The 10,544-nt window shown below is 47.2% G+C and overlaps 1 protein-coding gene across 3 annotated transcripts in view; it reads right to left on the bottom strand.

Moving 5' to 3' along the window:
- Positions 1 to 10,544, bottom strand: part of PRSS12 (serine protease 12) — a 68,994-nt gene that overhangs the window by 1,424 nt on the left and 57,026 nt on the right. For all 3 annotated transcript variants that reach the window (XM_069104905.1, XM_069104906.1, XM_069104907.1), the window contains one exon: positions 1,791 to 2,071. In XM_069104905.1, the coding sequence (XP_068961006.1) occupies positions 1,791 to 2,071 (281 nt within the window). The remainder of the gene's footprint in view (positions 1 to 1,790; positions 2,072 to 10,544) is intronic.

Below are 10,544 nucleotides of genomic sequence, written 5' to 3'. Positions count from 1 at the left end.
GTACCTGCTAGTTCTCGCGATTTTTGTACCAGAACAATCCAATGCCTTTGTTTTATAGAGCAGGATTCCGAAGGCCGGTGAAGAGTGAGGATTAAATGAGCCCTTTTACGCTTTCACACCTCACCCCCCCCCAGCAGATGTTCAACTAAAATGCTTCAGAACATGTTACGATCCTAGTTTCTCAGAGCAGATGCTCCCCTAAGGTTTCCCATCATCAAATAGGGCAATTCCGCCTGAAAGGATTTGACATGGCTGAAAGCATCATTTAAATGGGAAGTGGCAGTGGAATTCTGGATGGAAGTCCCAAAGATTCTGAGGAGCACAGAGGTTCTGAGCCCTGGCCTTGGAGTTCCTGATCTATAAAACAAGGGCATTGGATTCGGCTTCATAGCTATGGAAATCTGTCCTCGGCCGGTGAAGAGTGAGGATTTAATGAGCCCTTTTACGCTTTCTCATATAATCCCCCCCGTGCATATCCTCGGATCTGTGACTCATTGGCGAACTCCCTCCACCCAGAGAGGTCGCAGTGTCCAGGGCTCAGCTGGGCCTTAGCTCTTCTTAGTTTGCAGAGACTGCACAGGATAAGTCCTGGACAGTGAGTCCAGGCTCCCGGGCCATCCAGGCACGAGAGGGGGCACTCTTCTGACATCAGAGGCCAGGCCAGATTTAATTGGACCAGCCTATGGGCATCGCCAGGGGAGAGCAACCGCCTTTGTTTCTGAAGAAGAGAAGCAGCAGCGTCAGCCGTGGGCAGTGCCCTATCCTTTCATTTTCCACAAGAGGAGCTGAGGTCAGACAGGATAAAGAACATGCCCAGGGTTACACAGCTAGTCTATATCCAATGTGGGGTTTATCAGAGTGCTTCCTGCCCCACCTCCAGCAGTCAGCACTGCAGCACAGCCTTCAGCCGTCTCAGGGCGGTGTTTATGGCGAGCCTGCCACCCCAAGACCTACTTTTCTACTCTTAATCCAGCTGAGCCGAGTCCAGCCTCTTCACTAAAGGATGAGCACCAGAGGATAGAATTTTTTGACTAAAATCAACAGCTCCATGTGTGGCCCCCTCTGCTTCTCCAGTGGGACTGCATAGACAGTGGAGAGAACACTGTCGTGGAGTCCCAAAGGCCTGGCTTGCGATCTCAGCTCTTAACTCTCACCAGCTTTGTGACTTAACGAGTCACGCAGCAGCCTGGGCCTCAGTCTCATGTAAAATGGGGAATGTCATGGCCATAATGACCCCTGAACAAGGAGGTTGACAAAATAATGCACAGAAAGCACATTTGGACCTTAAAGTATTCTTGAAGGTCAGCCATGATTATGATGACTCCCTTGCCAGGATTCACTCGGGTCAGGGCTGAGCTTTTGAAAGCAAGTGACCCAAATCATGCTCCCCCTGGCAGAATTAAGGAGTCTAGAAATACACAGGCACTTCAGTCACACCCTGGCAAGAAGGGCACTCCAGGGAGCCTATGGTGCCATGAAATATCCCCAGAGATCAACCAGGCCCTGGAACAGCAAGGGGACCTCGTAAGGCCCCTGGAAACAGAAGAGTAAGAAGCCAAGGGAGGAGCATAAGCCACCAAGTGCAGCTGGTCAGCTTGTCCAGAGGAGAGGCCATACAGAGATTATCTGGGCCAGACTATGCATGAAAAGGAAAGAAGCCAGATAAGGGAGAAGTCTCCCCAAGAATCCCTTCCTCTCACCTGGGAACCTCTGCCACAAGTCACCGAGTTAACACGTCCTGCACCCTAGGAAGCCTCTGAGCTCTGTGGCACTGGCCAACTCCCACTTACCCGTGTCTCCCCACCCAGTGATGTAACAGTTGGGCGCAGTCTTCTGCGGCCTCTCTCGTCGGAGAGGCAGGCAGGCAGGCAGAACGTGGCTGTTGAATGTGGCACACTGCTCCTCTGGTCCCTGCAGCCTCACCAGGGCAATGTCGTAGTCACTGCTGTCCGGCCTGTACAGGCCGTGAATCACAATCTGCTGGACCCCAAGCTCTTCTTCATACTCCTCCGGCACCAGGGTGTGGTAATCCCCAACTCTAACGATGTAGTTCCGAGTGTTGTTACCATACCTGAAAGGCAGGGGAAGGAGCACACCTTATTTCAAAGGCTAAAAAGTGTCGACTGTGAGAAGAAAGATTAATCAAGCAATCATTAGGGGCTAACCATCTTCAAAGCTCTGGGCCTAACCTCTAGGACAGGGGTGGGGAAGCCACAGCCTCAAGGCCACGTGTGGCCCTCTAGGTCCTCAAGTGGGCTGCTACAACCACCAAGGCACAAAGGAGCCACCACAAAGAAATCAGTTTCAATGAGCTGAAAAGCGGCAGGGGCATCGTGATGTTGTGGAGAGCTGACCTCAGGTCAGGAAGATCCTAACTCAGGTTGGCCAGACTGCCCCCAGCAAGGCCCCGTCCCTTTGACTTCAGCCACCAGTCTGCACCGGCAGTGGGGATTCTGCCAACAGAGTTCCCCACACTAATGAAATCACAGGCTCAGCGCAGCAAATTCTGTGATGAAGTGAGATAAGACACTATTAATTAAGAAAATAAAACCTCCAGAATGCACATTGTCAACACGTGAGCTTAAACTTAATATATAAGCAATTAAACCTTATGGCCTCTGGGGAGAATTTTGACCATAATCCACCAGGTGGGAAAAAATAAAGTTTACAAACCCCTTGTAAGTAGGTAGTGGGATGTGGGGTCATGTAACGAGTGAATGTCAGAATAGTTGTCTTATGACAAAAAACAAACACAAATGTCCCACTGGTGACAGTCAGCATTTACACACTGCTTTAGGGCGTGCAAGGGCGTTTATAAGGATTCTCTCATTTTGTCCTCACAACAACCTTGTTGGATAGGGGCTGTTATTATCCCCGTTTTACAGAGAGGAAATTGAGCTCGACAGAGGTGAAGTGATTTGCCCAGGATCATAGCTAAGATGTGTCTGAGGGCACATTTGAACTCGGGGCTTCCCGACTCCTCTAGGTCCAGCCCTGTAGCCACTGCACCTGGGCTGCTATGGTGATAGGTTTTAAAGACAACAGCCTCCTGTTTCCCCTGCCATCTGACTGCTGCTTCTGAGCTGATTTGCTGGTTCTTCATCCTGGTCATCTTTTCTTGCCAGGAGGTCATACCCCTGGAGGCCCCGCCCCTTTTTACTCTGCTGTCTCGCTGATCTCAGTTAGGGAGCCCTTAGGAGTTCACTTATCATTGGTGGCACGTGTATCCTGTTCCACCCTCCTACCTTGGCTGCTGTCACAACCTCCCTTTGGACATGGCAATCTGGAGGTCCCATAGGCGTCTCAAACTCATCATATTCAAACTCGAGCTCATCATGTTTCTTCCCAAACTCCCCTGTTACTATCAAGGGTACCACCATCCTCCCAGTCACGCAGGCTCACATACTCAACCTTGGTGCCACACTCGACTCCTCACCCTCACTCTCCCCACCCATCCTGCCCAATACCCAATCACCGTGTGGTTATGTTCGCATCTCTCCACTCATGCGGACACAACCCTAGTTCAGGCCCTCATCGCCTCTTGCTTGGGTGACTGGTCAAGGCTCCTGACTGATCTCTGAGCCGAAAGCCTCTCCCACCCTAAGCCATCCTCCTTTCAGCTGCCGACAGGACTTTCCTAAAGTTCTGGTCAGACCATGTCACCTTCCCTGGCTCACCAAATTCCAGTGGTTTCCTATGACCTCTGTGATCACATATAGACTTCTTTGTTTGACATTTAAAACCTTTTATAACCTGGACCCTTCCTATCTTTCTTTCCTTGTTCCCCTTCCATGTACTCAGGAGAAATGATTATTTCTCTCTTATATTAATAACCAATTATTGAGTTAGGACTAAGGTTTTCCCCCTTTTCTACCTCCTCACTTGGTAATCAGCCCCTGTTAAGTTATTCAGGCAGTCTTTAAAGTACAGGACTGATAATGACAGGGGAAACTCATATCTCTTCAAAATGCAAAGAAATTTTAATTTAGGTCAATTGATGGATTTCAGCCCATTTTTACTCAGGTCTGGATAAAAGTGGGTTCCTGTTTTTTGTCTAGATTACCCTAGATGGAGGGATATATTTGACCAAGACTGATCAGTCAGGTCCCCCACAGCCTCATTAGAATAAGTCTGCTTCTCATTATAATATTCATTCTCATTCATTGTCAATCAGAGTTTATGGCCACCCTGAAGATCACCATTCTTCCAAGGGCACATAGTCACTGAGTGGGTTCCATGAGGGGTCTTTGACCTTCAAGAGTGCCACTTACTGCTTTTAGTAATCATTTGCAAAATGATTTATTACCCAGAAACTACATCTCTTGAACCTTTTATATGTCACCTAACTCTAGAATGCAGTTCCTGGCCTTCTTCCTCTTCCTCACATACAGAACACTCTCTCTTCACAGCCCCTTTGTACTGGCTGTCCCCTCTTCCTAGAATGCTCAGCCTGGAATTTCTTCCTGGAATCCTTCGCCTAAGATTCAGCTGAGATCCTGCCTTCTGCAGGAGACCTTTCTCAGTCTACCCTCTACCCAGTTAATGCCCTTTCCTTTAGTATTACCTTCATGAACTTTCATATCCCCCAACACAAGCAGGTTAAGCTGGCTGTGTAGCCTGTCCCCCTGGGGTCTGTAGTTGTAGTGAATGGGGAGCAGGCAGAGGATGAGTAATGGGATAATACAAGGAAAAAAAATGGAAACACCAAGTATATCAAGAGAAAAGGCTCAGTAAAAGCCCAGCATGTAGGCAAATTAAGCAACAAAAAAGGTCCTAAAAATAGAAAGACAACAATGTGAAATGGCAAGAAGTAAAAATATACTTAAGGTCACTGGGTGGTGCCATGGCTGGGTGTTGAACATGGAGTCGGGAAGACTTAGGTCCCAATCCCGCCTCAGACACTAACTAGGCCAAGTCTTTGGGCCTCAGTAATGAGGGGTTTGCACTGGAGACCTCTAAGTCTCCTACTGGCACTATGTGTCTGTGATCCTTGTATTATCCTTGGACACTCTCTTGTGGGTCATAGAGCATGAGAGATACTTCCTCCTGGTTCCGGTCCACCACAAGGAGTGGCTGAGGAGCTGGCATCATGAGTTAGTGAATAAATATCCATCTGGTTGTCTGAGAAGTGGAAGCAGTTCATGATCCAGGCTGAGCTGAACTCAGGGTGAATGCAGAATTCTCTTTCCTGGCTGCTTTTGAGTGCAGTAGATTGCTGTGGCATGGAGAAGGGGGTTCTTACATTGTGGCAGCAATTTTTGCTATTCCCTCATCTGGGGCAGAGATGGCACTGGTTCTTTGGCCCCCCCAGGAAATCCTCTACCAGAGATGTCACCAGTCCTTTGGATGGAAATGCTGACGGAGAGAAGCCAAGCACCCAAAGAAGGGGACTAAGCCTAAAGATGATGCCACATGAGAAACCTGGAAGAATTGGGGATGTTTAAGTTGGAAAGTGGAGATCTGATAAAGGACTGTGAAAGTCAAGAGGAATTAGACTTGCTGTTCTTGGGAAACTGATGCCTAAGATCACACAAGTAGGAAGTGGGAGAGCCAGGATTTGAACCCAGACACTCTGGCTAGAAACCCAGGACTGTCTTCCATTGTCAAATCACCAAGCATTTATTAAGCACCTACTATGTGCCACTGTATCACTTATTAACCATTAGAATCATCCACAAATAACCTGTGCTACTTGGAGAAGTAGGAAGTTCCCCATCACTGTGGGTCTTCAAGTAGAGATGGATGACCACTTGCCAGAATGTTCTAGAGGGACCTTTACTCGAGTCAGATAAGCAGACCTCCAGGGCCTCTTCCTACTCTGGGACTTTCTTTCATTTTGCCCAGTCAGATTTTCCAAGGCTCTAACTTCTGTAGCAGGACCAGCAGTAATGGCGGACCTAGCCCGGCAGCTGGCAGGGCTTGACTTCTGCCGCCACCCTTGGCCCTTTTCATTAATTATCACCTCCGTCTAACCCCAGGGAACTCTGAGTAATTGGTGGGCTAGGATGCAAATGCCAATCTATATGCAAATATAAACATTTTACATCATATGAGAGAACCTGTCAGGTGATTACTTAGCTGGAAGCAAATTTAGAAACACACACACTCCTGGGATCACAGGGGTATCTAGTGCTGGAAAGACCTCGAAGATTTAGATGAGGAAGTAAGGCCCAGAGAGGTTAAGTGAGTTGTCCTAGGTCACACAGGAGGTATCTATCAGAAATGGGATTTGAACCCAGGGCCCCTGACTCAGGAGTCTCTGTTTTCCCCATAGATCACAAAGCAGTGCTACATAAAGCAACTGTTGGGGAAAGGTCAGGGCAGTGGACAGAACAAGGAACAGAATAGCCCTAGTATCTTGGACATCACAGCCCTTGGAAGGGTTCTACTCCCACACCCAACATCCACAGGTGTGGTCACTCCCAGGATGAAAACTAAAGGCTTCCTGCAGGCAATCATGGTGTCCTCTATAGAGAAACAGCCCTGGAGTGCAGCAGACCTGAGTTCTAGTCCTGACGCTGACCCACTGGCCCGGCCCTGGGCAGGTCACTTAACTCAGGCTGAGGTAGAGGAGGAGCAGACCCACACTGGTAGGGGAGCTTTCTGCCTCCAAGATCACAGACCAAAGCCCAGGCTTCCTTCGAGTTCTGTATCATGCCCACAGACAGCCAAGAAGGAAGAATGCTCTGTGGAGCCCAGGCGTAAAGGCCTGACCGCTACAATGGTCTGAGCTCTTGCAGGCTGTGGCCAAGGACACCACTGAGCCCCCTCCCAGGGCACCAGCGGCAGCTGTGCCCAGCAGGGATGCCCAAGATCAGTCCTCCTGACTGCAGGATGTTTCTGAGCTGCCAATGAGCGTGCAGTAGCTAGCGCTGACGGCATTCTTTAAAGTTTGCAAAGAGTTTTAGAAATGGCACCTTGTCTGATCTGCACAGTCCCCCTGGGGGCCAGGTGCTGTTCTCATCCCCATTTATTTTTAATAGATGAAGACACTGAAACAGAGGTTTACCCAAGGTCACACAGCTAGTACGTATCTGAGGATAGATTTGAACACAGGTCTTCCTGACTGTAGGCTCAGAGCTCTACCCACTGGGCCACCTAGTGTGTGACTTTCCCTTCTTCCCTCTCATTCTAGGGGTGGGTCTGTCAGCTTTCACCAGACCCCTCACCAAGCTGAAGGGAAGCAACAATATCCTTTAAACAGAAATATCTTCTGTTGTCTCATACACTATCAAAATGAAGTGCCCTCTCCCTCTTTACATGTCTCAGCTCAATGCAGCCAACTCGCCAAACCCAATCCTCTGTCTACTGAGATTATAAATGGAACAGATGTCATGCTTGGAATTCGAAGGGCATGATGCTGGATTAGGCGGGGCTGCAGGCCAAAGGCTGGTCGTCTGGTGTCAGCGATCCCTGGGGATGTGGTTACATGCTAAAAGGGCCACATTCTGGCCAAGATTACGGATCTGTTAGTGTTTAAAGTCTTCATTAGTGTGTCTGGGACTTACGAAGGAACCTTGCTTTCAAAGCATTCCTTCCTGCTGTGTGATTTATGAGAGACTCTCTAGCTGTCCTGCCAGGATTTTAATAACCTTTGTTTATCAGAGTCAGGCAAGTCCCTAAAACAAATATGGCAAGTTTGGGCTGCTAGCTCTCTCACTCTGGTGTGTTCTTTGTCTGAAGGAGGGAGGGAGTCGATGAATGAAAAAAACATTCATTAAAGCATTTACCAGAGGCTGAGCCCAGGGGATACCAAAAGTTGCCTGACATTTCCAAACAGATTTTGGCTAGGAAACATCTGACACAGCAACCTTGTGAAAGTCAGTATCCCTGTTACTTACTCCTTGGGACAGGGACGAAAATAGATGCAAATCATGAGCCTCTCCAATGCAAGCACTCTCATTCAGACACCAGGGCTAAATTGTCTCTCCTTGTTCATTTTGTCCAGCATACTACTGACAGCACCAGGACCACGGGCACCTGCCGGGCCCCACACTTGTGGTGGTACACATCGGGAAGCCTTCTGTCCACACAGACGAAGGCATTTCAAAATTCTGCTAAATATGGGGTTCCACCAACTTAAACAACGAGGGTGCAGCTCCTGTCTCACGTCTCGTCCTGTCTGCAATCAGGACAAACATTTGTTAGGGGCTCAATGGCTGAATAAATGTGTGGAAGGTTTTGGGGCTTGGAGCCGTAGCTATGGCAGCATGCTGGCCTCCCTGACTGACTGGTCGGCAGATGGATGGCCAGAAGGAGGGAGAACAATTAGATGCCTCCATCACCATGGTGATTGTTCCACTTTCATCGTGACAGAACTTTGGAGAAAGGGAAGAGACGTTGGAGCCAACAGCCTGGAAGAAGAGAGGAGGATGTAGGCTGCTGGGTACCTGGCCACAACTCCCAGAGGATAGCTCCTCCTTCCCAGCTTGGGAAATGGTGGGCTGACCCGGGTCCAAATCCCACCTCGGATATTTGCTACCTAGATGCCCTTGGCCAAGTTAATTCACCTTCCTGGGCCTCAGTTTCCCTTTAAAAATGTGCATGTATATACACTAATTATATGATATATATACATATATAGTATATAATATATATGCAGACATACAATTTATTCTGAACTTAAGAAACATCAGATATATTTGACATTTTATTTGTTTATTCTGAACTTAGCAAACCCCTTGCTCCCCACCCCCAGAAAATGAGCATCTCCTTGTACACTGCAGAACAGGAGGGCTGCACATTAAATTGTGTCTCTCCTATGCAGCACATGCCTTTCTTTTTAAAAACTGCCATAGTGAACGGGTCACCTCCTGCTCATCTGCAAGTCCTTCTACAGGCTTGGGTTTCCTCGTCTAAAAAATGAGGGGCTTGTACTGGGCCTCTGAACGTCCTTCCAGCTTTAGGCCTCTGACCTTATGAATCAGCACATTCCCGCCCCGCCCCCCCCCGGCCTCTTCCTCAAGGTTGCTGGTTTTCTAAATAAAGAATTTTTTAAATTTTATTTTATTTACAGTTCCAAGTTCTTTCCCTTTCTTCACCCCCTTTCCAGCTCATTGATTAAGTAAGGAATTTTGAAAGAATCGATTAAATCCTTTATTGATTTTCTCTTGATGAGATCACTGCTCACCTAGCCAGCTCTGCAGGGAAGACAGGCCTTTGATGGGGAGTAACAGGCCTTTTATTACCTCCTTTTTAAAAAGCATGTCATGGAGAAAGAAGATTCACGGTTTCATACAGAAATCTCTCTTTGTGTTTCTGCTGGGTATGGAAAGGCTCCCTTTTTTGTCTAAGTTCAGAATAAAAAATAAATTTTAAAGTGCTATAAGCAACGAAATCCCCCCAAAAAGGTAAAGGAGGAAGCATAGGAACAAACGAGACATTTGTTACAGTTAATAATACATTTTTTAAAAGCTTAACTCATTTAAAATATATGGTCTTATGTACAGTCTCACTTTAAAATGCCATTCATTGGTCTAGGGATTTGGCTGTTGTTGCTGTGACCAGGTCTGCAGTGCAATTAACTACAGAGTTTAGAGAATCAAATGTGCATACAAGCACTGCATTATTTTCAACAAATACTAATCACACAAATGAATATCTGTTGAATTAAATGTTTTCGGTGATGTCACATAGCAACTTAGTGTGCTAATCTTGCCCTCATTGGCAACTTAAAAAAAAAAAACTCACTTTTTTTTGTTTGACAAAAGCAATGCTGTTTGCCCAAGTTTGCCAACTTCATGAAGGCTCCACACCAGAGAAAAAGTCTTCCAGAAGCTAAGAACCATGGATTACACTTTGGTCTCATGTGCTCTCTAAGCTTGTGCCCACTTTCCCTTGGAATCCAAATATCCTCGTGAAAGTATGTCCCCATTTTGCAGGGATGTTTTATACCAATTGTTCTTACTATATCACCTTAGGAAATATCTGTTTCTAAAAGAAAATTAAATATGGCTGCTTAATTGGTATCAACTGATAGTCAATGGGGAACGCAGCGGTAGGGAAGGGAACTCTTGAGCAAACCACCCTCAATTCCTCCAGATTTCCCCAAGAACCTTGAGGGGAGAAGTTGTCAGTCAGTAGACTCTAGGACCCTGGACCATCGATGGGAGCAGGAGGTGGGGGTGGGAGCCTCGAGCCTCTACTACCCAAGGAAACACAATGCTGGGTCCACTTTTCATGGGTAAGCTGCCTTACGACCACTACAAATTTCCTGTTCATAATAGGTCTTGATCTACCTTCTTAGAAATGACAAAACAGGAAGTCACATGAAACCTGAGACAGGTTTCAAACCCAGCAGGACAAATCTCAGGGACACTCTTCCTCTCCTCAGAGTTTATTAAAAGATGACATTTAAGGACCCATTAACTCTTGATTGAATATGGCTGTCTGCTTGTCTTCTTTCCTACTGGTCTTTAATCTTACCCAGAACATAACAGACATTCTTAGCCGCACATGGTTGGCACGAGGAAGGTGCACTTTACCTGATAAATCAATAAGAATGATGTGTTTCAGACACTCCGATAGAGTTGTCCTCTGGTGGT

The sequence above is a fragment of the Petaurus breviceps genome, unplaced genomic scaffold, assembly GCF_028583685.1.
Source record: "Petaurus breviceps papuanus isolate PSGF00001 unplaced genomic scaffold, PetGlider_PUasm1.0 689, whole genome shotgun sequence".
NCBI lineage: Eukaryota > Metazoa > Chordata > Mammalia > Diprotodontia > Petauridae > Petaurus > Petaurus breviceps.
This window is presented reverse-complemented; position numbering and strand designations above follow the sequence as displayed.